A 27,124-nucleotide genomic window follows, 5' to 3' on the forward strand; every position below is an offset into this window, starting at 1 on the left:
AAACGCAAAAAAGAATAAAACCCACTGTCAGAAAAGGCTAAGAAGGACTGGTCTACATGGGAATGCTGCACCACATCAGAACAAGCTGAAGTTGGCAAGACTGTGTTACCTTGCTTTGCTGCGGGCTAAGAGGCATGCACACCAAGAATTTACCACAGCTCATCGGATAGGTAGTAACTTGTTGACTTACAGTAACTCATGCATGAAATTCTGCCTTAGCACATTACCATGCATAATTCAGCATACAGCATAGGTAAGGTAAGCTCTTTCTTATCTCACACTGTAGCAGTTAGTTGCAGTTAGCCTGTTATCCCACAGCCATGCTCTGTAAAATAAAAGACACTGTAGCACTGGAGAATCTCCCAATATAGAGCATCACAGGCGGCTATTCCTCTAAAATAATTCTCCATCTCTTTGGTTTCAGGGGATTATGGGAAGATCGGCGGGAAAATAACTCATATCACACTTCTCCTCATATAAGGTACCACAGAGTTTAGATCAAACATGACTGAACAGAGAATCTTCCTAACGCTAACCACTCTCAGTTGTATCAGGACCATCACAGGCACAAAGTACATTTTTTGGTGATCTAAATTTTTATTTCAGTACAAATCCAAATTCTTACAGCAAAATTCTAAACAAAATAGTTCTCCTAGCATTCTACAATTAATGCTCCAAATATCACACAGGAGTTAAAATATTTTTAATATGTTCAACTGTAGTGCATTATGGAAACGTAAATGTTCTTCTGAAACAGAAATGCAGGTTTGAAAAATTTGCAGCTTGCCTCAGTTCAACATTTTTATGAGGCTTGCTCTCCTGGAAGACACAATCATCTCAACTGCATTGTCTAACTGCCAAGATTTGATCCTACTGTGTTAGAATAAGATACACCAATAGCTTCTTTCCAACTAAATAATCAAGCAGAAGGTATTTTAATTTTGATTTTGTTGTAATAACCGGTATTTGTGGTACTTGCACCACTTCTAAACCCACAGCCTTCCATTAAATTGGTAATTCTATCCATCCCATCACTTTCAATATTAAAAAACAAACAAAAAAAACCTGGGTAACAAACGGTGAGCTACACTCACCTCAGCATAACTGTGGTAACTACAGACTTTGGCCCCTACTTTGACTTTCACTTGCTTATGAAAAACAAACTTGTGCTCTAATGCGATGTGTAAAAATTCTTTCTGCTCGCTGGTTGATACATGTCTAGATTAATGTTAATTTTATTTATTCATCACTGAAAAGGGAGTGTTTCATATGTACATTTACATATGTTGTATGAACTGGCCTCTCATATCCTCTAAGAATAAGTAATGATGTGGAGAAGAGTGAACTGTGCTAGCTCTTCCAGATTATGAAAATATACATAAAATCAATTAGATGGGTACACTCCTAAGTTTGGTTCTGTGATTCACATATATCATCCAGGGGCAAAAGAAGAAAATTAAAAACATCTCCAAGAAGTGTCACTGGATTTAGAATCCAAAAGCTATCCAAGTGCTTTTGCAGGGCTTATCAGCTATAGCAAATTCTCGGGCAAAACAGAAAAAGAAACTAACCATGAGATACTGCAGAAGCCAAGACAATAAAGGCCAGTGTGCTTGTCTGAAGCACCAATAGCAGGGTGGCTGTGGCACCAACCAAGGACTTTAGGGAACAACAGCCAAGGACTGTTGGCAATAACATGCTGTGAGAAAGGACAAGATGTGACTGGACAAGGGGCCACACAGAGGTAGGACAGCACTTTTCTGGGACAAAGGTCTTAGATCTACCTCCTGGAGATAACCACAGCTCAGTACAGCACAGACAGAGAAATGAGGTGGAGAAGCAAGCACAGGGGGGAATGGGGGGAAATCAAGACTGCCAAAGACCTCTGAAGCTCTCCAACCCCTTTCCACAAGAACCCGAAAGACTCAAAGTGATCACTAATTTGCATAGAAAGTGAGAAACCCACCTTCAGGGTGGCAACAGCTTCTCTATAAATGGTATCCCTCCCAAGCCTCAGGCATCCCCAGGATCCTGAGATATCCCAGCAGCTGGACTAATGCTGGAACCAGGACTGTGATCTCTTCCTCCCCACTCGCCACCCCTTTTGTTTCTTTTTTTCTTTCCTTCCCACCCCACCCCTTTATGCAAAACCCACTGACATGTGCTTATAGAGCAGGTCAGAGACTAATACAGCAGTTTCTATGCCAAGCGTGTAATTTACAAATATAATACAGTGAGTTTTTGTGGATAATTTGAATTCTGTAATTTCTTTCAACCACAAGTATTTAGCAATCTTGGGTGATTCTTTACTCTCAAGAGTAGGCAGCAGTCTAACCCAGGACAGGTATTTATGGCATCAATTCTCTACTGCTGATTTCTTCAACATAATTAAAATGTATTTATTGGAAAAACGGGTTTATTTCCACAAGTAAGAAACTGTTTACTCAATGGTAGGAAAGACATATAAGTATGTTATTTTTTATATATTCTAGTCAGAAATAATCATGGGGTAGGTCAACAATGATGTATTACAGGAATTAAGACATCTAAGTCCATAAATGCATGGACAGCAAATGCAAATACCATGTAAAACTGCTCCATATGCCAGGATGCCTACAGCAGCTAGTGAACTTAAGGGGGCAAGAAAGTATATTAATTAGAATTACCATATCAAAACTGAAGGTATCAAAGAAATTAATATGGACAGAAAATTAGAACTGTATTTTGATCTGGTTTTGACACAGCTTTTAATCTCCTTTCTAGCACAAGTCTGTTTCTTGCAATAGGGACAGCGTTTCTACAGCAAATCCTTTATTTGATATAAACTCCTTTATGTCAATATATTTTAGGTGAAGAGCACAGCATATCTGATCTAGTTCCAATAACAGGTATACAAACACGCCCTAATGAAAACTGCTTACAGAATTAATGTGAAACCAAGGAATTTACTTAGCAAAAGTAACATCTACACAGAAAAGAAAGCAGAGGTCAAAATTAGGGCTTTAGAGAACAATTCTTAAGAGATATGAAATTACTCAATATGGTTTAAGACAGATAGAACTGTCCTTCCAGAAATCTTTGTGGGCAAAAATAAAATAAGAGTTGATCGTATCACAAAATGGTTGTATTTCACCATTGTACGGAACATGGAACTCTACTGTTTCACAAGAGAAACTAACAAACCCACTGGAAGTAGAAAGAGAAAGCCTATTTAAATTGTCAAAGAAACAGCTTAAAAAAATCAGTTATTATCCATTCAGTAAAATGTGCTATTCATAAGAGGTAAAACACCTTTTATAGGCATATAAGGCATAAAACATTAAAGAGCCATAGTTAGATCTACACACACCATCACTTCCACTGCAGTGATGTGCTCTGACTGTCAAAATGTTAACTATTTGCTATTTCCAAAGCAGGCTTTCTCTACAGGCTCTATCTCCACAGCCTCTAGGTGTGACTACCACAACCAAGAGCTCTGCTCCAGGTTGTAACAGTCGTTCCTCTCCAGTGCAGAGAGGTACTAATACACAAAGTAGAGGCTGGTATTTCTGTCACAGCTAGCTCCCAAGTCCTGGAGCAGGATCCAAGGCACTGCTGTGGCATATGAGATGCACAGGTATGGCAGGGGCTGACACAAGACTGACAGAAGCGAGCCTGAGGGGAGCTGAGCCGAGCCCAGCTGAATACTGACAATGACAGCTAAGCCCAGCAGTCTGGAAGCAGACAGCAAGACATGGACAACCCAGCTTTTTTGGGGATTTGTCCCTGTCATGGTCTGAGCCTGGCGAAATGCCAGTGCTTCCATGAGAAAACCTCTTTTCCTGGTATCTGCTGTGAGATGTGATCAGAGACAGAGAAGAGCAGGCTCTAACTTATGATTGAAAGGAAAAAAAAACTTTATTAACATAGAACTACAGGGAAAAAAAACCACACAGAACACGGGATGAAAACCTTCCAAATTTCCTCCTCCTCCCCCCACCAAATTTCTTAATTCCGCTGCCACCCTTTGGATAATCAATTCTCAGTTCTTTGAGAAGAGAGGAGTCCCTCTTGCACCACAGACTTCACCCAGGAAACAGTCGAAACTTCTCGTGTCTCTGTGTCACGTGTGGCACCGCCCGGAGAACATTTTGCCATCGTGACCTCTTCCTTCCATGTCCAGTGCTCTCACCACTGCACATGGACCAGAGCTGCTTCTAGGGTTTTTCCCTTTAAGGATGCTTTGTCCAGTTCCAAAAAAGAGCACAGTCCCTCTCCTTTTGGGACACCTGTCCCCCCCATGTTTCACCCCCTGGGGCTGAGGGGTCTCTCGAACAGAGATCATCTTCCTCTTCTTCTTCATCAAAGACGGAGGGCACCACCACAACCCTCCTCCACCCTTCGTCTCTGTTCACACACTCTCACATCACCGCACTCTCCTGGCTCTGAGCCATTGCCTCCCCCTAGGATGCAGTCTCTGTGTCACAGGAACTCAAGGGTTCTGTCCATAGCTATCCAAGAAAAGTCCAGCCAAAAGCCACTCCATCATCTCCTCCCACCTAGAATTCTTCTCAACTTTTCTCAATCTCACCAACTCCAGGAGGAATCAGCATTTGCAAGGTTTCCATCGTCCCAAGAAGGGTTAAAAGTCCCAGGCTCTGCCGATTTGGTTCATGAACTCCCACGGCTGGCTGCCCTGCTGGCCACCCCCCCCTTCTCCTTCACTCCAGCCGTGCTATCACAAGCACAGTCTGCTCTCCTCTCTCTCCCTCCGGGGGGGGGAATGGGGGATGGCTGCCCGAAGCCCTCGCAGTGCAGTGCTCTCCTCCACCCTTCGGCCCAGGCCTGGCCTACCTCCCTCCGGCCACAAGGCTCCCCTTCCCCCTGCCCAGCTCGGAGCTGGACAGGGGAGAGGTCTCCTTTGGTCCAGGGCCGGAACTCAAAAAGGAACTTCCAGTGGGAGTTCACAGCTTTTAACCCCTGTGTTCTCAGAGGCGTATCCATGCCCTCAGTGGACAAACCAGGTGCCAATATTAAAATCTGGACACCGATTGGCGTGACCACACCATCCCAAAAAACTATTTCCTCTCAAACCACGACAGTCCCTCATGGTTTCTTTTTCTGGCCTCAGGTATGGGGAAAGCAAGCCGCAGAGAGCAAATGCCATCTTGTCTTGTTATCTCAGCAGCCACACAGAACTGAGTTGAGGTGCTGAACACCTTTTGTGTGTTAAGCACTTTCTCTTTTGTAAATTTTGTTATCAATATTGTTGCCATTACTGTGCATTTCCTACTCCTTAGCAGTTGGTTTTCTGCTGTTTCCTCAAATCATAGTCTCTGCTGTTGTTAACTCAACCCATAGTCTCTGCCTTTATCCCCCTCTCACTGAGCATGGTGGGGAAAATGGGGGTGGCCTATCCGGAGTTTAATTCCCAGCTGTTTTTTTAAACCTCCACAATCACACTGAAACAACTGGTCAAAAAGGTAAAAATTAATAAGTTAAACTTATTCTATTATGCATCCCAAAGAATTCCTTTTATTCTGATTACAGCCATCTGAAAGGCTAGGTATCTAACCTATTATCATGCACTAACATCTCACAATTGCCAAAGGAAAAGAAAGGCTAATGTATGATACATCTCATCCTAAGACAGCAGTCTAACCCAGGACAGATGAATCATGCCATAGACAGTTTCTCTTTCTTTTTGTCATCAAGGCAGCCTCAGTTAAGACTTGATATCTATGGTTAAAATAAGGCAGATCAAAAGGGAGCAGCTGAACACTATTCACTACCAAAAAGTATCTCTAAGCAAAGTACATATTGTGTAAAGTTTTCTTCTATTTCAGGGAAGTAAAGCAGTTTCCTATCCCATGTTAGTTCTAAGTCTGTCAAATAAAACAAAACCTACATTGTCTTCTCCTAAGAGAAGCATGCTATATTTGAGAAGATAAAGCGTGCAAACCGTATTTATCAGCACAGCAAAACAGATACTTACAGAAACAGTTGAGCTGGGTGTATTTGTACCATAGCCAGAAGAAGGGAGAGAAGCCAAAGACCAGCGGCGACCATCAGTCCTGGAAGTTATAAAATGGAGGTGAGTCAAATGAACACTGCAGTATCCTAATGCAGTAACATCTGCTGAAGTATTACTGTCTAAAACTGCATCCCAAAAGCATGATACATATAGGGGTTTTAACAAACAGTATACTTTCACAGGGCACCACAGTTAACAAGCATTCACCAAGCATCCTTTGCCAAGGATGAATTATTTTTAATGTGGTTTTCTTTATAGTTAAAAATCTATGAGATGAAACAACCACAAAGAGAATGAATAGGTCCACAGAACTGGTATCTAATACAAATGGAAAAGGACAAAAAGTTCAAACTTTTAGGAACATCACACGAAAATTAATGAGAAGCAAATTAAAAAATTTGTGAACAAATGCAGACCACTGTGCTCTGAACCACAGAATAACCATCACATTCTGATTGATAAAAAGGGTAGTGCATTCTTCAGTGGCATCAGCAGAGGGTATCAGCAAACTAGCAGGCTAATGATTAGGTAAAACCAAACCTAAATGTTAAATGTTACATACATGAATCAGGAAAAACAAATCTTCAGGAAAAAATCATGCTCACTCCGAATAAAAAAATAAACACACAGATTATAACCAAAACACAATTTATGTTCTTCATTGTCTGAGGTGATCTACACAAAGACAACATGGAACTTTAACATTCGAAGTGGCAAACAAAAAACCAGCTATGAGAGAATGTTTGGATTTTTGAGAAGGTAGAATTTACCTGTCATTTCGATGCCCATGACTGCAATACAATTGAATCAAATATGTTAAAGAAAAAGTAAAATAATATATAAATAACAAAACAGGCCAAGTTTTTATTAATAAACAGTATGACAGTACAGAAAGAAGAACTGAAAACCTGTTTTACAAAGACCATCTCCCAAGTCTGATGGACACAGTAAGTAAAATTCTGAAGAACTGAAGCTTAATTGAAGTGTATTTTCGAAAAACTGAAGTCATGTCAAATCAGGATCTTAAAAGTATTGGTGCAGAAGTTTAAGAGGTCCCTTCCTTCAAGCTAATAGTCTAAAAAGCCCCTTGCTTCTTTCCAATATATCCACTAATTCATCCACAAACTACAATCAAAACTCTGGGACTTTGTATACATGAAGCTTAAGAAAAGGAAGTACAGTACATTATTAGTATTATAATATGAAAAGCACATGTGCTAGAGACTGCTAATTGTGTCAAATACTGAACTCTGGAAAAAACTTCCACCTCTGCCATAATCTTGTTCTTAATTCTCTTCTTTACCCAGGTATGGAAGAGATACCTCCAGATGAAAGTAGTTTTCTAAAAGGAGTTTCCTATTCATTTGGCTTAGCTGTTCACAATTGAAAGAACTTAGGCAGTACTTAAAAATGGGTGAGACCCATGTATTCTGCATCTGTGAGAAAGAAACTATTTATTAATTGAGAAACTCACAGTGAACAGGGTATTTTAAACACACAGAGTGGTTGTCAAGGGTGCAGACAGGCTACCCCAGAAATTTATCTGGGAGGCTAACATGGCCAAACAGAAGGCATTCATAAGGGATTATGGGAAAAAAGCCCCTACAGCATTTTCCCCTGGACTCTTGCTACACCACTTGCTTCTGTCCTAAAGTATGGCTTTACTCCAGCAGCTCTAGCAGGGCAGCCTGTCACCTACTCACAGGTTCGTAGATGCTGGACTTGTATGTACAACAGAAGCGCTGACTTCCAGAGACACAGTCTATTTCTGGGCACTGATCACCCCACCAGACATGGGCAGAGGAAAGTGAATCTCCAGATTGATTCCAAGGTGCTGGGGAAGGCTGCCTCCAGCCCTGCTGACCAGCTGGAAGCACAGGGCCACCTCCCTGAGGCAGCTCCCTTTCCTGCGGCTGCTGCATGGCATGGCCCGTGCGTGATGAGAAGTGGCTACACTGAGGAAGCGGCTTCACAGAAGGTCTCAAATAATTTCCTTTGCCTCCCTCTCTCTTCCTCACACTGTCTCAGCTTTTTGGTATCCCCAATGACCTGGTGGCAGTGGATAAAAAAGGAGTATCCATACCCATACACCTTTGCCCCAGCTCCTTCAACCTGCTCTATATATCACCCTTGTCCTTCCCCTCCTTTGTATACCTAATAAATTTACAAAATATTACAAAAAAGGCATAAAGTCAGAAGTCTGCTCTCATTAATCATAGTGCATTTTACTATGAAAATTCATCCTACAACAACTTACACGAAAACAACCACAACAAACATACCAAATTCATAAGGAAAAAAGTTGCATCAAGGCAGTTTTTAACTTCACTGCCATCAAGCATTTTCAATTTAAACACAGAACAAAATCAGTTTCCACAGAAAATTGCTCTAAATGTTTCTTGAATCCCACTGGAGTGGTGAGGTATTTTTAAATCAGAGAAATTTTCTTCAGTTAAAGAATCTATTTAAAGCCCATTACAGGGCTCTAGAGAGGTCAAAATCCAAAGGAAACACAGGAAGACAAATCCTTTTTTTCCATTAATTCTGAATTCTAAGGTTTGCAAAAGTATAATGTGTTAAACTTTCTCTTGATTATGGGTGGGGAAGAAAAACTATTTCCCGGCTGCTGTATTTCTAAGCAGCTTGATCTTTCACATCTGCTTTCTCCATTATCATCTATTTCTGGATTTAATGAATCTTTCTAAAAATACGCTCACAAACAAATGTAATCTCTGAAGAGATAGTATCTCCAACAAAATGAAAACTATCAAGAGGGAGTAGATTGAAAGAAATATTCAGCTTTCTTAATATAATTGAAGAAGCAGCATCATAAGCTAATAGATCTACTGTCACAAATTAACTACATTCAGATTTAAAAATTATGCAAGCTTTCACCCCTTTGCAGCTTTAAAAAAAAAAAAGTTAAGCCATTTTCTTGCATTTACTTTTGAGAATTTTTGTGTGCTACTTTACTGATCTCCCAAAATAAAGTAGCTGAAACTTTACAGGGAAGTTATAAAACTCAGTGCAAACCCATCAGTTACATGCCTGACACTGCTCAAACATTCCAATTTCATTTTTTAAATATATATACACCTGGCTAAACATATAAACTGCTTATCTTCATAGACATAAGAGTTAATGAACATATTATTTGCAGTAGGGTGACAATGTGCTAAGTAATGGGGAACCACACTGGCACAAATAGGCAGTCTCCCACGACATGCTATCAACTTTGGTTATGGTTCATTTAATAATAATTTACTTCATAAATCACTTCAAATTCACTTTAGATCTCCAAAAATTCTACTAACAGTAATTAATCCTCACAACACTCCTGTGACAATGCTTATTGTCTCACAGACATTGGTACAGATATTGAAAGAGGTCAATGACAGGTATTCAAGGTATGGTAATGGTATTGCTGCTGTCAGTAAAATCAGGACCTGTATTAGAGTGAACTTAAAAGCAATGCACTTCTTATATCATTAAAAAAATATAGGAAGAAACCTTCAAGTAGTCTAAAATTTCTCCACATCTCAGTAGGTAAGACGATAATGTCTGAATCAGATTCATTACAATTAAATCATTATTCTGTTTTTTAAATTAAAAAATATATGATCACATTGCATCGCACATTCAATAGTTTGTTGCCACTGAGGTTTAAAATGGTTTACAAAAATGAGCTAATGCTTATTATTCTAAGTGACAGACCTGACAGATGTATTTACAATCACCTTTTGTATCAGCATACAACATTTCCTCTATGCAAAATGTGTGCTGAATACTACAAACAACCTCTTACCTTCGTGCAAAAGAAAAGTGGGCTGAGGCACTGGGAGAGAAATTCCTAGGGCTATCTTGAGGACTGTTTCCTGTTGAAGATGATACAAAAAAAAATTATTATTAGATGGTGGGGGTGAAGAGAAGTCATTAAAAACATTCAGATGTATTAATGCATGCATTTCCAGTGGGTTAGAAATGAATTTCAGAATTTTTTCTTTCACAGCCTCTCTGACAATAAATTCTGAAACAGAATCTTATTTTGACTCATGTTTCATTTATACTGAGTTTTAGTGACTGGATTTTGCAACTCACAGAGAATAGTTCATTAAGCCTTTCATTTGAAAATCTCAAAACGATAATAAAGAAATCAGTACATTAGCTTGAAAGGACAGGTTTTTAATGTCACAAAAAATATTTTTTTTTAAAATATCATACAAAACAATAAAAGATAGAAAAATCATTATCAAACAGATTTAGCCCATATGTGAAGTCTCTACAGCACTTCCACAGGCTTCCTTGCAATTTTTTTTTTCACTGCTCATTTTTTTCTATCTCCAAAACAAACAAGCAGGCAAAACACACAGAACTGAACTTTTTTACCCTTAACTGCATTTTGTGAAAAGGTTTCAACTACTCCTTTCTACTAGAACACCCAACCTCCTGCAGACCAGCATGAGTGCATGAGTGCAGAAAGGCAGCAGCTGCTGAGAGCTGCTTCTGCCATCTCCACCCCTTAGCCTGTACAGTTATGTATGGAGAAACTGTGTTTCTTCCTTTAGAAAGAATAAAAATTACCTCTAAAATAACCCAAAAACCTACAAAATAACTCCCAAACCTACAAAATAAACCTCCAAACACACACAAAGACCCCCAAACGCCAAATTAAAAAACCCCAAACAACCCCTCCCCAACTCCCCCCCCCAAAAAAGCCAAAAAGGATTCAATTTAAAGTAGTACTAGCATACACCTAACAATCAATCTTTCCTTAAATTTTTATTTAAAATGACTGTAGCAGCAATACATGAAAAGAGAAAAAAAATAATGCATTTGTTGTAGCATTTTATTTTTGGACATAAATGAGACTGAAACAAAAGCAATTGATAAAAAAATAGCCCCTATGTAGCCAGCTAGAAACAACATGAAACTTTTGAGGGAAAAATTACTACCTATGTGTGAAAAGGCCAGAACAAAAAATTGAGTTCTTAAAGGGCTTCAAGTGGCCTTGACTGCTATTCAAAGGTTTGAATTAACATTGCATTTACAACAGTGATGCCCAAACCAGATTGCATTAATTCTATAAGGGAAAGCATAATCATTGAGTGATTGGGCAGCAAACACAGCAATCAACACACATCCCCACACTACCCCCACCCCCCCACCCCCGTTTTGTCTAGAAGCAGATGCAAGATGCTTTTTGAGCTGTGCTGAGAAGCTTTTGCAGCTGCTCTTTCCACAGCCTCAAAAGACATGGATTCCACTCTCACTGGCCAATACCCCCAAGTTTTTTTTACCCATTAATCTATCACAGCAGAATTATGCTTTTCCTACATTCTCTGCATCCCCTCAAGACCCCAGCTTCTCCATTACCCTTCAGACACTTCTGAGGGCCTCAATAATTTCAAGGTGGCAAGAATTTTCATTTCTGAATGAGTTGGAGCAGAGGGAATCTGAAGCCACAGATTCCAATCTTTACTTGGGGACTAAAAAAAATTTATTTTTACCCTGCATCAACTGTAAACACCAAATTACTGAGAGCAACAGTTCATTCAATTTAACAGCTAAGTGGATTTCTTTTTCTGCTACCATAAATTATTTAACAAAGATAAGCAAAAAAAAAAAAAAAAAAAAAAAAAAAGTAACACTGTGCAGACAAAACACAGTCACCACAAACTTTAAATGCTGCACTAGAAAAACATCAGCTGTAATCTAGAGTGTGTTGTGGCTTAGATAAGCAAAAAAGACAAAGAAGCTACCTTGAACTCTGGCAGAAGAGCACAGAATCAGTCTCAACACACTGGGACAACAGCTTTTGAAAGGAAACAGTTTCACAAATCAGAATATGGGGCTTTGTAAACCAATTCCTTTTTTTCTCTAGCTGCAGTTATATGGATATAAACATGTTTTTAGCACACATCAAGGATATACCTTATTGTCTATAAGTTAAAATATACAAAAACTTCATAAAGAAGAAAAAAATATGATTAAATAATGCTGCAATTTTATACCTATCAGTGTGAATTTGGATTTGTGGAGTCACAATGCTACAAACTATGTTGCTAGAATCAACACAGATCACTTCCTTACAGCAAAACCTTAAGAAGTCAAAGTCTTACTCAGGAAGAGCATCAGATCCTGTTATTAGGAAAATCAACTTGCAAGCATGACTTTCAATAGCAAATCAGCTTTTAAAATAACAAGACTGGTGACGCCATATACATAATACCTGGATACTAAATCCTGAAGGTTTATCTAGAAATTTTAAGACCTCAGACAAACCTAGAAACAAAGAATGAGAATACAAACCCCTAATGACTGCAGAAACAGCAAGTGCTATTACAGGCGTGAGGTATAGTATTCCAGAGGAGCAAGACAGGTTGGAAGCAGAGTCCTACAAGCGACCTCCATCCATCAAGGCATTCACCCCCCAACTGCAAGTCAATACCTGGGAGACTTTCAAATAAAACCCAGTGCTAGTTAGCTCTCTGTCCATATGCGCAAGACTTGCTGATGAGTCAAAGCCTACTGTTCTTTGAAATCTGCTTGTATTTTATGTTTTAGTCCTAGAGTATCTCTAGGTGACTGAGATTACTGCCCAAGTGTCTGATTTAGTAAAGTAAACTGGACTGGTGGTCAGACATTAGATAATTAACTCCAGCATCCTCTGGGAGACACAATGAATAGGCAATTAATGTAACAAAACAATACTCTGCTTCATAACAATACACAGGGTGGCTCATTTTGCAAGCACCTATTGTTAAGAAAACTGCATCAAGACAAACTGTGATTGTTTTGCAAGTAGCTTCAAGAAATCCTGTGTCTTTGCCACTGAGGGAAGATATTTCAAATTTTTTTACAACAGCATATTACAATCACTCATATTATTAATGTACTTTTAATAGGTGCCTACCTACAAAACAAAATGTTTCAGATGCAATGACCTTCTGTTAGTATGGAGAGAATTCCAGACTAATGGTAATTGTTATCCCAAATTCCTGATGGATCAAGGACAAATCCAGTTCCAATTTTTTTAAAAATGTATCACAGTACATCAGTGCCCCATTAATAAAACAATGCATTGTACATTCCTCTGTGTCAGTTTACAAGGTGATGAGCCCCGATTGTGAACTGAGTAATATACAAGACATCATTCACCTGCAGTTACAACAGCTCTGACTTTCTTACCATAACAAACTACATCACTCAGCAGAACATACAGTTGGGCAGTAGAATCATTCTGAATACTTCTGCAGGTGCTTTCCAAAAAGTGAGGAACTCAGGCTACTATTTTCATGTGAGGAGCTCAGACTATTTAAAAATCTGGATTAACTATACCTGAAAACAGCAAAAAACCTGCCCCACCTATGGCAAGGAAGGTCTGTATAATCCTTAAATCCATCTGCAAGAAAGCTCTACATGTTCCAACCACTATTTAAAAACTGCGAGTACTTTTTTTTACAGGATTTAATTTCTATCTGCATGTAACTTACCATTTACAGAAGAGTTTCTTCTTCTGTCCTTAAACTAGCAGAAGATTATTTGAAATTTCCATAACCACTAACTGCACCCAAAAGAAAGGCTCAATAAAAAGTTTTGATTTAGCAAATCTGTTTTTGTAATTCTAAATGTGACAGTAGTCAGAGTAATTGATATACTGCATTAGTTTTCTTTCAAAATCTGACATTCAGAACCCTGCTTTACATCCCAGCTTTTAGCATTTCCATACTTCACCACAAAAACACCCTACGGGGCCTCATTTATTTACAAGCATAGTCTTTCTTTTCCTTGAAATATATGGTGCAAACAGCTTTGTTGATTACTATGCTTCAATGTTGCTAACTAAACTACATCTCTCAAACAGAATTATCTGATGCAGTGAGCCCTGACATAGTGAGAGCAGACTATGAACAGCCACCACTTCACCAATGTCTACCTAAAAGCCTGAAAAATCCTAGAAAAGTAGAGGCAAAACCTTCTTGAACTTTAATTTTGCTTTAGGGAATTGCATCAAGTAATCCCACTGTGAAAGTCTGATGTCTCAAGGCATTTTGGGACACGTGTGCTAAGGAAAGGAGCAGGTCAGACCTTACCCTGACAAGGCAGTGCTCTGCCCTGTACAACCCCAGCCCCCCAGAGCCTGTATTCCTCCCCAACAAAGATGTCACTCATTGGCACAGTGGAGGCAATGCCCCTCTGGAGCCCCTAGCCCAGCTCCTGAGTGGCCAAATGACTGGAAATCCCACCTGGGGAAAGGACCAAGGAAGGAAAGGGGTATTAAAGGCGGAACACAAGGCCATTGCATTGTCTAGACCTCACCTCCTTGGGGAAGTTCTCCCTGAACACTGCTGGAACCCAAGGGTTGGGCTCTTCTGTATCTTTTCTGTCTTTCCCTCCTTCTCCTTCTTCTAATTACCCCTTCTTAGAATTTCCGAGTGACTTAAAATCAATCATGCTTAGTATTTGCTAAGTTCAATGGGCCAAGTCAACACTTTGAGAAGTGTTCTCTGCTAACTGAATGTTGCACTAAACCTTTTGCCCAAGTTCTTTGATATTCTAAAGTTGCCAGTGAAGTTGTTTTTGTTGTTTTGACCTCTTGAGAATATCTTGTCAGTATTTCTGCTGCGCATGCAACTTGGGGTATATGAACAACCGTAAGTCATGTAAAAATTTCATTGAGCAAGTTGTTTGGGGCCTTGTATCTATTTATCCAATCTCATAAAGAAAGCTGGGTTTGTCCCTGCCATACTTGGGTGAACAATTCTTTAAGACCCATCAAGTTTCAGTTTACATGACCAACAGAGTTTCTCTTTCTACTGTATGAAGGGGGCAGGGGGAAAAAAAGGCAATTCTGACTGGTTTAGACGAGAATACCATCTCTTCCAGTCTTCCATTACTAAGGAAAGCAAGCAATATCTTTCAGTCTTACACAGAAATCTCCCACATTCTATCCCATCAGCCCTTCTCCCCACATGTTCTCATCTGAATATGTATGCCAATAAACATATGCAGTATTCCAGATGAAATCTAATCAGGACACTGTACAGCGGCTGTACAGTGTCCTGGTCAGATCTGCACTGTACAGTAATTTTAAAATCAAAATTACTTCCTTTATACATCTTCTGAGATTTCATTTTTGAAGCTGCACTAGACTGGTCCTTGCAAACATCATCTTATTCAGAAAATGCTGTCAGATCCTAAGCTAAACTCCTTATAATAGGTGAGTTCACAGTTTATCATAGACATTTCTGTTTACAAGTCCTCCAGTACAAAATGTTGGATATTGCAATTTCATACTTTTTTATTCCAGTCATTCACTCACTTCAACATAGTTCCCCAATGCTATTTCATACTGGATGTTTTCCAAATTTGTATAAGCTACAGTAATTTTTTGCCAGTGCCACTTTTAAGAATACAATGTTTGGCCACAAAAACAAAACCTGATGACTGATAACCTCTACTCACACTTTATAATATTCCTCATTTTAGCACAAGCCTCTTTATACCCTTAAATAATTTCCTACTTATCTTACAATCCTTGTTCTAGTCATCTCAGTGGCACCACATAGAATATTCTTAAAATACAGACAAATAGAATTTACAGCATTGCTCCTAACAGCTAAATCTTGCTCCTTCAGCAGAAAGACTTAAGAAGCACCACCTGTGACTATTAATCATTACGGGTTAGTATCAACCACATGAAGAAGCTCCTGTGACTTGTGAGGTGGGGACACCAGAATGCCCTGACTTGCTGAGATTATAATCATTCACTTTTCAGGCTGGGTGGTGCAGATGACCTGCCTACACAGCATCAGCCAGTCATCTAGAAAAGCTTATTAATGACATGGGCACCAGGTACCATCCATGATAATGCTGCAACTCTTAGTTTCCCAAAATTCTCTATGTATTCAACAGCTCATCGAAAACTCAGAAATAAATACTTTTCAGCAGATTTAACACCTTCCAGCCCAAATACTAAAGGCAAAGGATGTCCAGACCGCTAACCTAAGAAAGTCGCTAATGAACCTAAAGATATTACCTAGCATGTTTTCTATTTTTGCAAGAAATAGAAACACTTTATGTAGTGAAAGCAGATACTGTGTGATCTTTACTTGAATGCATAAGGCAGGGCAAGAGGCTTCAGCTGCAAACTAAAGTCTGACTTTCCAGACAGAAATTATCTCTGCAAGCAGCTCCAGGTCCTGCATAGAGGAAAATGGATTTGCATATATTGTATTAGCAATTAACATACATAACAGAGAACTATAATATCTGCTGTACACACTTTTTTGTATCCCATTTACTATCCTCAGTCTCAGACCTTACACCTCCCTTTGTGCTCCCAATCCTTGGATAACTTACTCCTCTAATAACACTTTAGTACAGCCCAGGAGCTTTTATGGTCACTGTTGCTTACAAACAAATCTGCCCCTTCCCTGACAGGTGCCACTCACGCACTACTTGCACTCTGCACAAAGTGTGGTGCTGTCTCACTGCCTCTCCCTCCCATCTGGCATGAATCTGAGTATGACTGGGATGGCAAGGCTAACAGTTAAAAAACTCCACATAAGTATTCAGTGTTTGTCCAAATCAGCTGGCACCTGTAAAGATTAACAACAAACTCCCTTGAAGGAAAAATCTTCTATTATCTCCACAGTAAGCAATGAAAATTTCAGGGGGAGAGTGGGGGGATAATTTGCCTGAGGTCTCTATAGAAGACTTTCTCATATGGGGCAATTATTATGACCCTAAACTTGGGCCACTGGTCCTCCTCAAAGAACAAGTATCTAAACTAGAGAATAGCTGATACCTCCAGTTCAGATTGCATCTGGATGAAAAACAGGACTACAAGGAAGAACATAGGTATAAAATGCACCTGAAGAACTATGCTTACATTCAAGATGCCCGTCCTCTAAAATAGAGCAATCCTATTTACATCCAATCTAGCTCAAACCCAGCTTATGATTAAATAGTAGTTACCGGAGCAGATCTGAAGTAATGGCACATTGCTTCCAAAGGTGCAGCCAGATCTCTAAATGACTGGTCTGCAGATACCAAAGATGAAAATATTCTTGAGCAAAGTCACAGGTACTGGCAGGAGTGGTTATGCAGAGCACTCTAAGAGAGCTCCCCCCTTGAGATTCCAGAACACACCTTCACTCACTTTGCTATATTTGACACAGAGGACTCACAGAACTGTTCTGTCCTCAGAGACAGGAGGTCTTTGGGGAAAAAAACCCAAGTAGCTTAACCTAGTGGTCCAAATAAAATCATCTCAAGTAGGCCATGCAGAGTTGACTGAGTATGCATTCCTCTTGGTCTCAATAAGTAATGAATTAATGTTGAAGGGAAAAGCTTGTTAGGGAACCCAAGGGTGTCCTCACAAAGAATGAAAAGACTCACTTCAGATGCCTCTGGAGCAACAAATTCCCAAGCAATGCCAACTATCTCATTAGGACTACACACAAAGCCAAGGATAACACTAAAGACTATTAAGATGATAACTAAAAGAAATTGATCGTGGGTGGATTTTCAAAAGTGTGACAATTTTCATTCCACTCAACTAGAATAGTCTAGAGTAAAGGGCATGCTGATTTCGGCTTGGATAGAATCTTCTTCTTAGTCACTGGTTCAGTGCTGTGGTTTGGGTTCAGCATGAGAGTAACGTTGGTAACATGCTGATGTTTTAGCTGCTGCTGAGCAGTGCTTACCCTTAGCCAAGCACCTTCAGTGTCCCACTCCCCGTCAGTGACCACGTGCTCAAGGCACTGGGAGGGAGCGTGGCCGGGACGGCTGACCTGAACAGGCCAAAGGGATGTTCCACACCACAGAACATCGTGTCCAGGATGTAAACTGCAGGGAGCTGGCCTGGAGGGGCTGACTGCTGCTGGGGGCTGGGCTGGGCATTGGTCAGCAGCTGGTAAGACCTTCTGTATTGTGGGTCACTTGTTTCTATTTGGTATGATACACCACTCTCTCCATTTCATTACAATTGTTATTATTATTGTCTTCAGTAGTAATATAGTAATTTTTTTGTTTTGTTTCAGTTATTAAACTGCTCTAATCTCAACTCACGAGTTTTAATTTTTTTTTATATTTTTCTACCTGCTGCAGGGGGATGGGTGGGTGAGCAGCTGCATGGTACTTAGTTGTTATTGCAGGTCTCTATCCTTTTGCTGTGCTTTAACCCCAGCTGGCAACTAAGCTAGTACAAACATTAAGAATCTAGTCCACCTAAATAAGAGTAATGAATGGAACTCTTTTCAGTAAGGGCAACAGCAGGCTCTCCCCAAGATGGATGGAGCACCTGGGAGTAGGGAGTACAGGAGTGGAATCCAGTAGAAGAAAAAGCCTATCATGCAATGTGAAGAAGCTAAAGATTTCTAGGATAAGTGATACTAAAGGAGTCCTCAATGCCTAAAGTTCCTGGCTTTCTCAACAGTTAGACTGAGTCCCTTAAAAGGTAAGTGATGCAAGAATCAGTATTTTCTTTTGACAGTCCAGAGACAAGAAATTGTGCAATGGTCTTACGAAGTTAAATCAGATGTTAGCATCCATGCAAACTGATCCTCAGCTTGCACTCACCTGGGCAGATTGCATGAATGAAACAGAACTCTAACAACACACAAGAAAAACTTCTCTAGAACACGTGCTCTTCAATGTCCTCCAAATTTTGCGTAATCTCAGTAGAACATATTTGTCAAAAATGCATGCTATTACCACATTTCAGCCAAGAACAGGTTGATGAATAAACCTGTTTTCAGTAAATGCAAGCACTGACACTTTGCTGCACATTCAGCTTGCTACGTGCTCTTCAAGGACTGAAAATTCTTTTGTTTGCCTCTCCCTCTTCTGTTGTTTCCTCTTCCAACAGCAAACATTAGTAACAAATATATGAAGGTTTTAGAGAATCATCTTCAATCTCTCTGAAACTTAAGCTTGAGGTACATGCTCCGGGCAGATGATCCAGCTGTAAAGTAAAAACTTCCAATTTTAAGAACTTTCTTAAGAGAATCTCAGCTTCAAAAAAGACCCTAAAATAATAGCTGGACAGGAGATATACCAGCTTCTCTCAGTGGAGTCAAGGAGGCCTCTCTGACTTGGAGTAATTCCTCTCAGCCAAGAAGGGCCAAGAAGAATAAACCCAGCAAGCTGTACAGCACACACAGAGTCTCTTGTCACATCCCTCTACCACACTTCACAAGGAAACAGGCCTTCAGTACATGCCACCACAAAGAGCAGGAAGGCAATTTGAGCGTGCAGAAGCTAATGCAGTTTAACACCTGGCAGCTCTGACAACACAGAAATTACAGGATCACAATAAATCCAGCCTCTCAAGTCTGACAGTCTCACAGATTTATAGACATTAAGCACTTGAAACACTGAACTCCTATTGCCTATGTAGAGGAAACTATTTAGCTTACTAAATTTGCATATTTTTTATTTGTGTGGATTAGGATTCCATTCCATACACAGTCACAGAGATCTGATGTACGGACTTGTCCAGGCACACTAGCCAGCTGAGCTAAGAGCTAATATTTGTGTGAATATTTACTATAATTAGCCATTTACAGAAGCAAGCTAATAACAGAGCTGGACATGCACATGCAAATATTAACCTGATATATGTGATGAGACTTACTATGAGATTTACTAGTGCAGCTCAAGTGCCTAGCACATTTGCCTTTGGAAGTAGCCAAGTAAGAGAACCTACTGTTATCCTGTGTAATGGGAGAAGTCGCCAAATTTCTGCAATATGTTTTTGAATAAACAGTATATACTGCTGAGTTTATGGAAAAGAACCACTTACACTTAATCTTTTTACTTATAGAATTGGTTTTCAATTTTCTCAGCTACTTGACAATAGCTGTGACATGAGCAGTATTATTTCTCTTTTACTGTCTGAGAAAACAATTCAAAAGATGAAGCAACTTGCTCAAAGCCTGAGTCCACTGCCTGACAGGAACTTTCCACCATTTATCAAACACAAAACCAATATCCAAATCCTAGGTAACACGTGCTGGTCACTCCACACTTCAGAGTTCATTAGGCATCACTGGTCCAAGGTTTCCATTTCAGAACACATGGTATAGTAATTTACAGCAGCAGACACACTAGAGCAAGCATTGTTACTGCTTTCCTCAAGTCAGCACAGCACAACCAAGGACACTTTTTATGGTGATCACAATCTCCTCTTCCAAATGGAAATTTCTCTATTTGAGAGACCCAAAATGGCATTCCAAACATTCCAAAATTTAATTTTTCAGTTTCAAAACAGTCTGCACCATGTTTTACTTCGTTTGTTTTAAATGCTCTACTGCCTTGAACTCCACAAATTTTCATGTTGCCTGGATTCCTACCTATGACAGCTGCTTCTGAGAGTGAAAATCACCATCATATTTTCTCTAACAATGTTGCTTCCATAAGAAAACTGGAGATGCCTTAATATACTTCAACAATTCATGTGAAGCTCTGCACCATCTTGTTTAGCATCTCCCTGCAAGCAGTTCTCCAGAGAATTCAGAGTCATTGATTACAGAAGGATTAGTGTAGTGCTTTCATTATGGCCTGTAGTTACAGCCAGTGCACCCTCAAAAATAAAAAGACAATAAATCTTTGTGGAAATGTGAGGTGATATGCTAAAAATGTTACTTTTAAAAATGAAGGCAATGATTATAAATAAAATATTTATTTATGGACATTCATTCAAACTTTAAGTGTTTCAGATGTTTTAGAAGAAAAACAAAATTATCATCAATTTATTTCCATGCAAAGTGAAATACAGCAACTACTACCAAAGTGCCCAACACTATAAATCCTCGGGAGCAGAAGTTCCAGAAACAGAATGTAATACAGACTCCACTACCTTTATTATGTGGTGCAAGCTATAGAACAGCAATCGTAGGAGGGGGAGAGAAAATCTACCAGAATGCAAGGTGGAGAAATAAAAAATAGCTACATGACATTTTTGGACTGCTCCTGATCATAACATAGGATTTATGGATCTAAATGTAAACCAGAAATTGGGACAGGATGAAATCCAACTTTTTGCTATTACAGGGAAAAGAACAGTAGAGCATGTTTTCCTTCAGTCATAATAGCAGTAGTGGTGTAGTTATAAAATCACCTGTATGAGCTGAGAGCGGTGAGTGAGGCCGAGGCAGAGCTGGAGACTGGCTACTGCCCATCAAACTCTTCCTGTTACTTGTTCTACAGCTGTGGGCAAAAAGAGAGGAAAGAAGACATTAGCATCAGAAATACAGCATGTACCACATATGGGCGTTTTGAGATTCTGCTACTGCGTTCCTTGACTTCCCAGTTTCCTATTAAAAATCAGAGCTATTGTTGTTTTTGTAGGCATGTCCAGGAAGTCAATGATTATAATGGATAATGGCAAAACCAGAAGTTTTCAAAGAAAATACACCATGGATACTTTTCAGGCTTGCACGTTTGCTGTTCTGTGCAATGATCAGCATTTCCCCTTAGAGTAATTTACAAAATATTCTTCTCTGACTAAAGCTTATTTCTCTGCCATACACTTTTTATAAATATAAAAATAAATATAATGTAAAACACAGTCTCAGGTTTACAATCACCATTCAATGACTAAAACTATTCCTTTTGCATGAACTGTAGCTTGAAATCACATCCCAGAGAGAGCAAGACTTATCAATCTGAGATTGATGTAATAATTATAAATCTAATTATTGAGATAAATTTCACATTTGTGCCTTCTGTCAATGGAACAGATGATAACTAAGAAGATGAATGCATTTTTTTTTACTCATACATTTTTCATCTGCAAAGCCACTAATTTCCCATACCACAAGATCATTAAACAAGATTAAAAGTAAATTAAGACATTGATTAAACTTGGGAAAGGAGGTATTTTTCTTATATATATCATACAGTTTTTATATATTAGTTGGCAGAATTGGTTTTCTTCTTCCCTCATTCTACTATAATGAATATTCTCATAAACATAAATCCCCAACACTACAAACACTCATGCAGAAGGAAAATATTATCCTGAAATAAGAGATATTAGCTGTGTATAAACTGGAGGGCATATGCTAATGTTTACAGCACTGCAATCAGAATTTTTCTGAAAAGGTTTAGAAAAACTCCAAAACATCTAAAATGGAGAAGGTTTATACACAAAAGCATTTAATAACTAAAGCAGACTGCAAGAGAAGCAGATTCAGATCTTATTTGTAGACATCTCAAAAAATTAATTCTGTAACATTATGATGATCTCTCATTATGTAACAGCCAGAAACCAAGACTAATTAGTCTTAATATAGTTAAATCAAATAAAGTGAAAAAGAATGGATGGAGTTTAATAGCATAAAGAAAAACAGATGCAGAAGTACTCCAAAGTAATACAGAAGAAAAGGAAAATAAAGGAAAAAAAAAGCAGATTAAAAGCTGAGTATGAAATCAGTATAGATGGTATCTGCAAAATGCAAAAGAAGTCAAATACTAAGACCACTTTCCCCTTCAAAAATGCTTTGTGAAGCAGCAGGAGTGCCACTTCCGAATCTCTAATAGGTTAATGCAAAGTCCACCTGGACACTGCACAAAGTTTTGCCATATTACATAATTATTACAGTGATTTAACCTTCAAGTGCATCATTACTGTAGACCTTTTTAAGAAAAGAATGTACAAAATTATTGGAAGCTTCACATGTGGAATGCTGGAAAAGTCAAAACTTATTTAAAACATACACTGCCATTTTTAAGCTAAACAAAAAGGAAGAACATTTAAAATGCGAAATTATAAACACAAGTTTTTAGTAATCAGTCTAGATTAATTTCTACTTTTTGAATTACAAAATCTGAGCAAATATTCCGTATTCCATTAGACAACAAAGTCTCACTTGTTTCCCCCCTTCAATAAATTTTGTCCCGAGTTACTGAATTCCTCTCTTATCAAAGAATGGTTCAAAATTTTCCTTCTGGCTTCATGCAATGTCACCATATTTTTGCTAACTTTCCTCCCCTTATCTGCTACTCTTGTCTTAAAAGCTTGAATAACTGTTTCTTTGCAATTCTCCTATCTAAAATTGAGCCCAGGAAAACTTCTGGTATTTATTAGACATTCATTACAAGACACAGACTGCATCTATCCATGATGATGTGACGGTATCACTACCAACATCTGTGATGCAGGCTGGGGCTCAGAGTACCCATGATGTGACTTGAAAGCAAGTTTTTCATGGCTGAAGTCTGGGATATAAAGGACCACCACAAATTCTATACAATACAAGAAGTATTGTAAAGTAATACATTTAAAGCACAAAAATTTTAGAACCCCTTCACTGATTTTGCTACATGGATGATTCCTTGCACTTGTCACTTGCCCTAACTTGTAGAAATTAAGACTTTTATAACTTTTGCCAAAATTTCCTATGCAAATAAACAAATGCCTTGTATTCACTTTTACATTAATATCCTAACTTTACAATTCTCAGTTGAAGGTGCAATATCTTTCACAAATCATTATCAGAAACACCTAATTAAACTTATCTTTGGGTTTGGTTTTTTTTGGAGGACGTGTATTTTGAATACTCTGGACAGTATGATGGCATTATCTTCAATATCAAGATCTTACACAATGAGAAATCTTTCCCCCCTGCTGCCATTTCAAAAACATTTTCTCTACCTGCTCAGATGTGGCTGCAGAGAGAATTTGCCTTCTATCACACTCAAATGAAATGTTCTATTGAGAAATAAAAAATAAAATATATGAAGTTCTCCTCTATTCACCTTACCAGTAAGGTAAGATGCAACTCACTGCATGGAAGAACAAATCCATCCTAGAGCTCTCACTGTAAGCTTTGTTTTTCAGCTGTGCTTCACAAAAATTTTTGAAACTATGTAATCCATTCTGTATAATCTGTGAAACACAATTCCTTCCCCAAACTAATGCTATTATAAAAGAGATAATTTTTAGATGAAAAAAAAATAAACTTCAGGGAACCCTGGAAGCTGATCTAAGCTGCCAGAACTCCACAACTGGGAAGCAGGGTGACACAAAGGAAGAATCAAAGCATTACTTACTGAACTGTATTTAGCCTTGAAACAGCAATCTTCCTTATACAAAAGAATCTCAGAAGTTAAAACTATTTTAAGACAAAATAGTTTTTTCTAGATCTCTGAACACATAAGGTAACTTTCCCTTCTATTGTTTTCACAAAACTATTCTTCTCCCATTCAAATCTGACAAGATAAACCAACTGATAAGAGGCAGCCCTGAAATAAAGGTTCTTTGTCTGCAGTAAAGTTATAGCCATGCAGGAATACTCTACAGGGATTGTAACTTAGGGAAATATAAACCTTGGTAAACCACAGAGCACTAATCCCCAAAATGCAATTCTCTAAGCCTTGAATTTCATGCTGTGATCAGGTTGCATGCCAAGACGAGACTAGCAAGCTAGGCGGCAGGTAAAATGCAAAGCTTAGAACAATTTAAAAAAAAAAAAGAAAACCTTTTTACAAGATGAAAAAGAAGAGGAGAGTGCACAGAAAAAAAAAAAAAATCAGTCACATTTAACAATAACTAAACTTTGAGGCATGCAGAAAACTTAAGCAGAACAGAAAGCTTACATCTGTTGCCCTTTGCCTTCTTCTCTGCCCCACAAATATCCTTCCTGGACTTTATTCCTCCTGGGTGACTACCTATCTGGAAGTCATTGACCTTACACTGTATCAGCAGTGCCTTGGACAAATGGCACTACTCCTTATCTTAGAATCCAATTCATAATTTCTTATTTGATTTCCAAATCCACACCCCCAAGACAGGTTGTGTCATACCTCCTGTTCCCTGTCAGTGACACTCCTGCCCACTCACTTTTCTCCTCCCTACCCTGACTTCTCACCATGTCTCACTGTGGGGTAATTCTTCCTTCACCTCAGCTCCAGTATCACTCCCAATGCACTAACTCCAAGTCACTTCTGCAGCTGCTACAGACAATCAATGTTTCTGATGAGAAGCACTCATGATAAAACAAAGAGAAGACACTACATAGAAAGTGCTTTTGCTGAACTTCTATTGTAACAAACCCAGGGTGAACAGCAGCTGCTAAAAGATGCAATCCAGTTGCATCAAGCTTGATTACTTTGCTCCTTAAATAGCCACAGTTCTTCCCATATCAGGCAAAAGCTGTTTGGGTAGAAATGAGGGGAACAGTTAGACTGAAATCAGCAAAGCTCAAGACTCAAGTAAAAGTATGGTTGTTAAAACAGAGCTACATTCCACTATCTCCTGGAAACATTAAACAGAACAAAAAGGTGAAGCAGAAATGCAGTGCTTCTAGGACAGACAATACTTCATCCGGAGCTGAAACAGGTTTCCTGGTACAGTAATCAAGAAATAGTAATAGTTATGAAAGATATGCACTGAAATGGAAATTTCTTTCTCTGAATGAGAGCTAAAAGAAGACAAATTACTGGCAGTGAAGGTTAACCACTTTTATTTACTCAAAAGAAGTAGGGAAAGCAGGCTATTTTGTCAGAGCCAGGCTTATCATGGGAAATATGGCATCAGCCTTTATAATTATTTCATTTCACTATTCTCAATCATTAATATTTACACTTGTAATGAAGATGCATTTGGAGTCTAAGCTATTTTGACTGTACACCATCTCTCACAGGCTATGCTGTGTACAACACTACCCCAAACCATCTTAATTCTGGTATTTGTGTAATATATAGCAGTATAGTTGGAGGTAAAGATTAGAAGGGGATTTCTCCCATTCTAAGAAGAGGCTACAAACAAATGGTTTTAGTTGCCAATACAAGCACAAAGAAATTAAGTTAGTGCCATACCCAGAATGCGAAGCCTAACCAGGTACACATGAGACACTAATAATGCAAGACCAGCCATCCAATAAAGGCTCCAGGGATAGAAAAAGGGGTTATAATTTTTCTGGTGTTAGAACTGCATGGTTGAAAACTACCCCAGCAGGAACATGCTCTCCCTAGCAAAACTTGAGATGTTGTGACTGTGGTTATACAGGAAAGTTAATTTTAAGTTCTATCTCAGTTATATTTAACTTCTTATGAAGGTAGCTAAGGTATGACTTCATAGTTATTATCTTCAGCAACAGCAACACTGAAGAGTCATTGAACAGTGCACACTGAATTTACAAAAACCCAGAACATCTGAAGTGAGGAATTTAGTTTAGTTTGTCTTGGCTATTTTGTCTGGTTGGCTGGGTTTACTTCGTTTTTAAAGAAGAAGCCTTCAGCATTAAAAAGCAGTTCAGTGAGTACTTCCATGTGCTCCAGAATCCAGACAAGTTCTGCGGGGATATTAACTGGAATAAATGCAAAAACCAGCTGCCCTGAAGAGATGACGCACATCGATACTGCAAGCAGCTTCCTTGTCGAAAGTTGCCTTGCAGCTTGCATTTGATGAAGCATCTACAGACCCACAAAGTCAAACACAGCCCACACTTAGTGCCAGTTCACACCTAGATGCTCTATGCAAGGAAACAAACTGGCCGAGAACATTCCTCACTGAATACCTAATAGAATTAGTGACACTGGGATAACCAAGAGACTCCATCCAGAGATAACCACTGCTACGCTGTTCTAACTTACAGCTAGGAAAGACTAATGAAGCAAAGGCTTCCACTTTTGAGAGATATTTCCTATCTCTCTGAATTAAAATTTCAAGGTGATACAATAACTGAGAGAAGTGTGCAAACCATCTGAATGCAAGTAAAATACAGATTTTTCATCTTTTAAAGGCTGTCAGTATTTCACATTTATATCAATTTATTGTCTAGCAGTATTTTCTGACATATTTTACCTAGAGTATATGTCTGCATATACACTCTCCAAATTTGTTATGTGTATATAGATGTGCATATATGCATACACAGACACACATTCATCTTCATATGCATAAAATGTATGCATATATTTAGTTATCTATCTATCTAGCTATCTCTAACATCCTACCTTTACAACATTGCACATACAGTCAAACATTCTACTTACTGTATGTACTCTCTCTGTGAGGAATTATTCTACATCAGTCAGTAATGTGCTGTGAAAAACAGGCTACTGGGATTAAAATTTTAAGTGTTATAAGGTAGGGAG

At 38.8% G+C, this 27,124-nt stretch overlaps 1 protein-coding gene across 8 annotated transcripts in view; it reads right to left on the minus strand.

Annotated features, from left to right (window-relative positions):
• The window catches only part of MAST4 (microtubule associated serine/threonine kinase family member 4), a 281,672-nt gene that overhangs the window by 55,122 nt on the left and 199,426 nt on the right, over positions 1-27,124 (minus strand). For all 8 annotated transcript variants that reach the window (XM_059836511.1, XM_059836509.1, XM_059836508.1 and 5 more), the window contains 3 exons: positions 21,141-21,229; positions 9,819-9,888; positions 5,975-6,053 (listed from right to left, as the gene is read on the minus strand). In XM_059836511.1, coding sequence (XP_059692494.1) covers positions 5,975-6,053; positions 9,819-9,888; positions 21,141-21,229 — 238 coding nt within the window. The remainder of the gene's footprint in view (positions 1-5,974; positions 6,054-9,818; positions 9,889-21,140; positions 21,230-27,124) is intronic.

The sequence above is a fragment of the Haemorhous mexicanus genome, chromosome Z (genome assembly GCF_027477595.1).
Source record: "Haemorhous mexicanus isolate bHaeMex1 chromosome Z, bHaeMex1.pri, whole genome shotgun sequence".
NCBI classification, from domain to species: Eukaryota; Metazoa; Chordata; class Aves; order Passeriformes; family Fringillidae; genus Haemorhous; species Haemorhous mexicanus.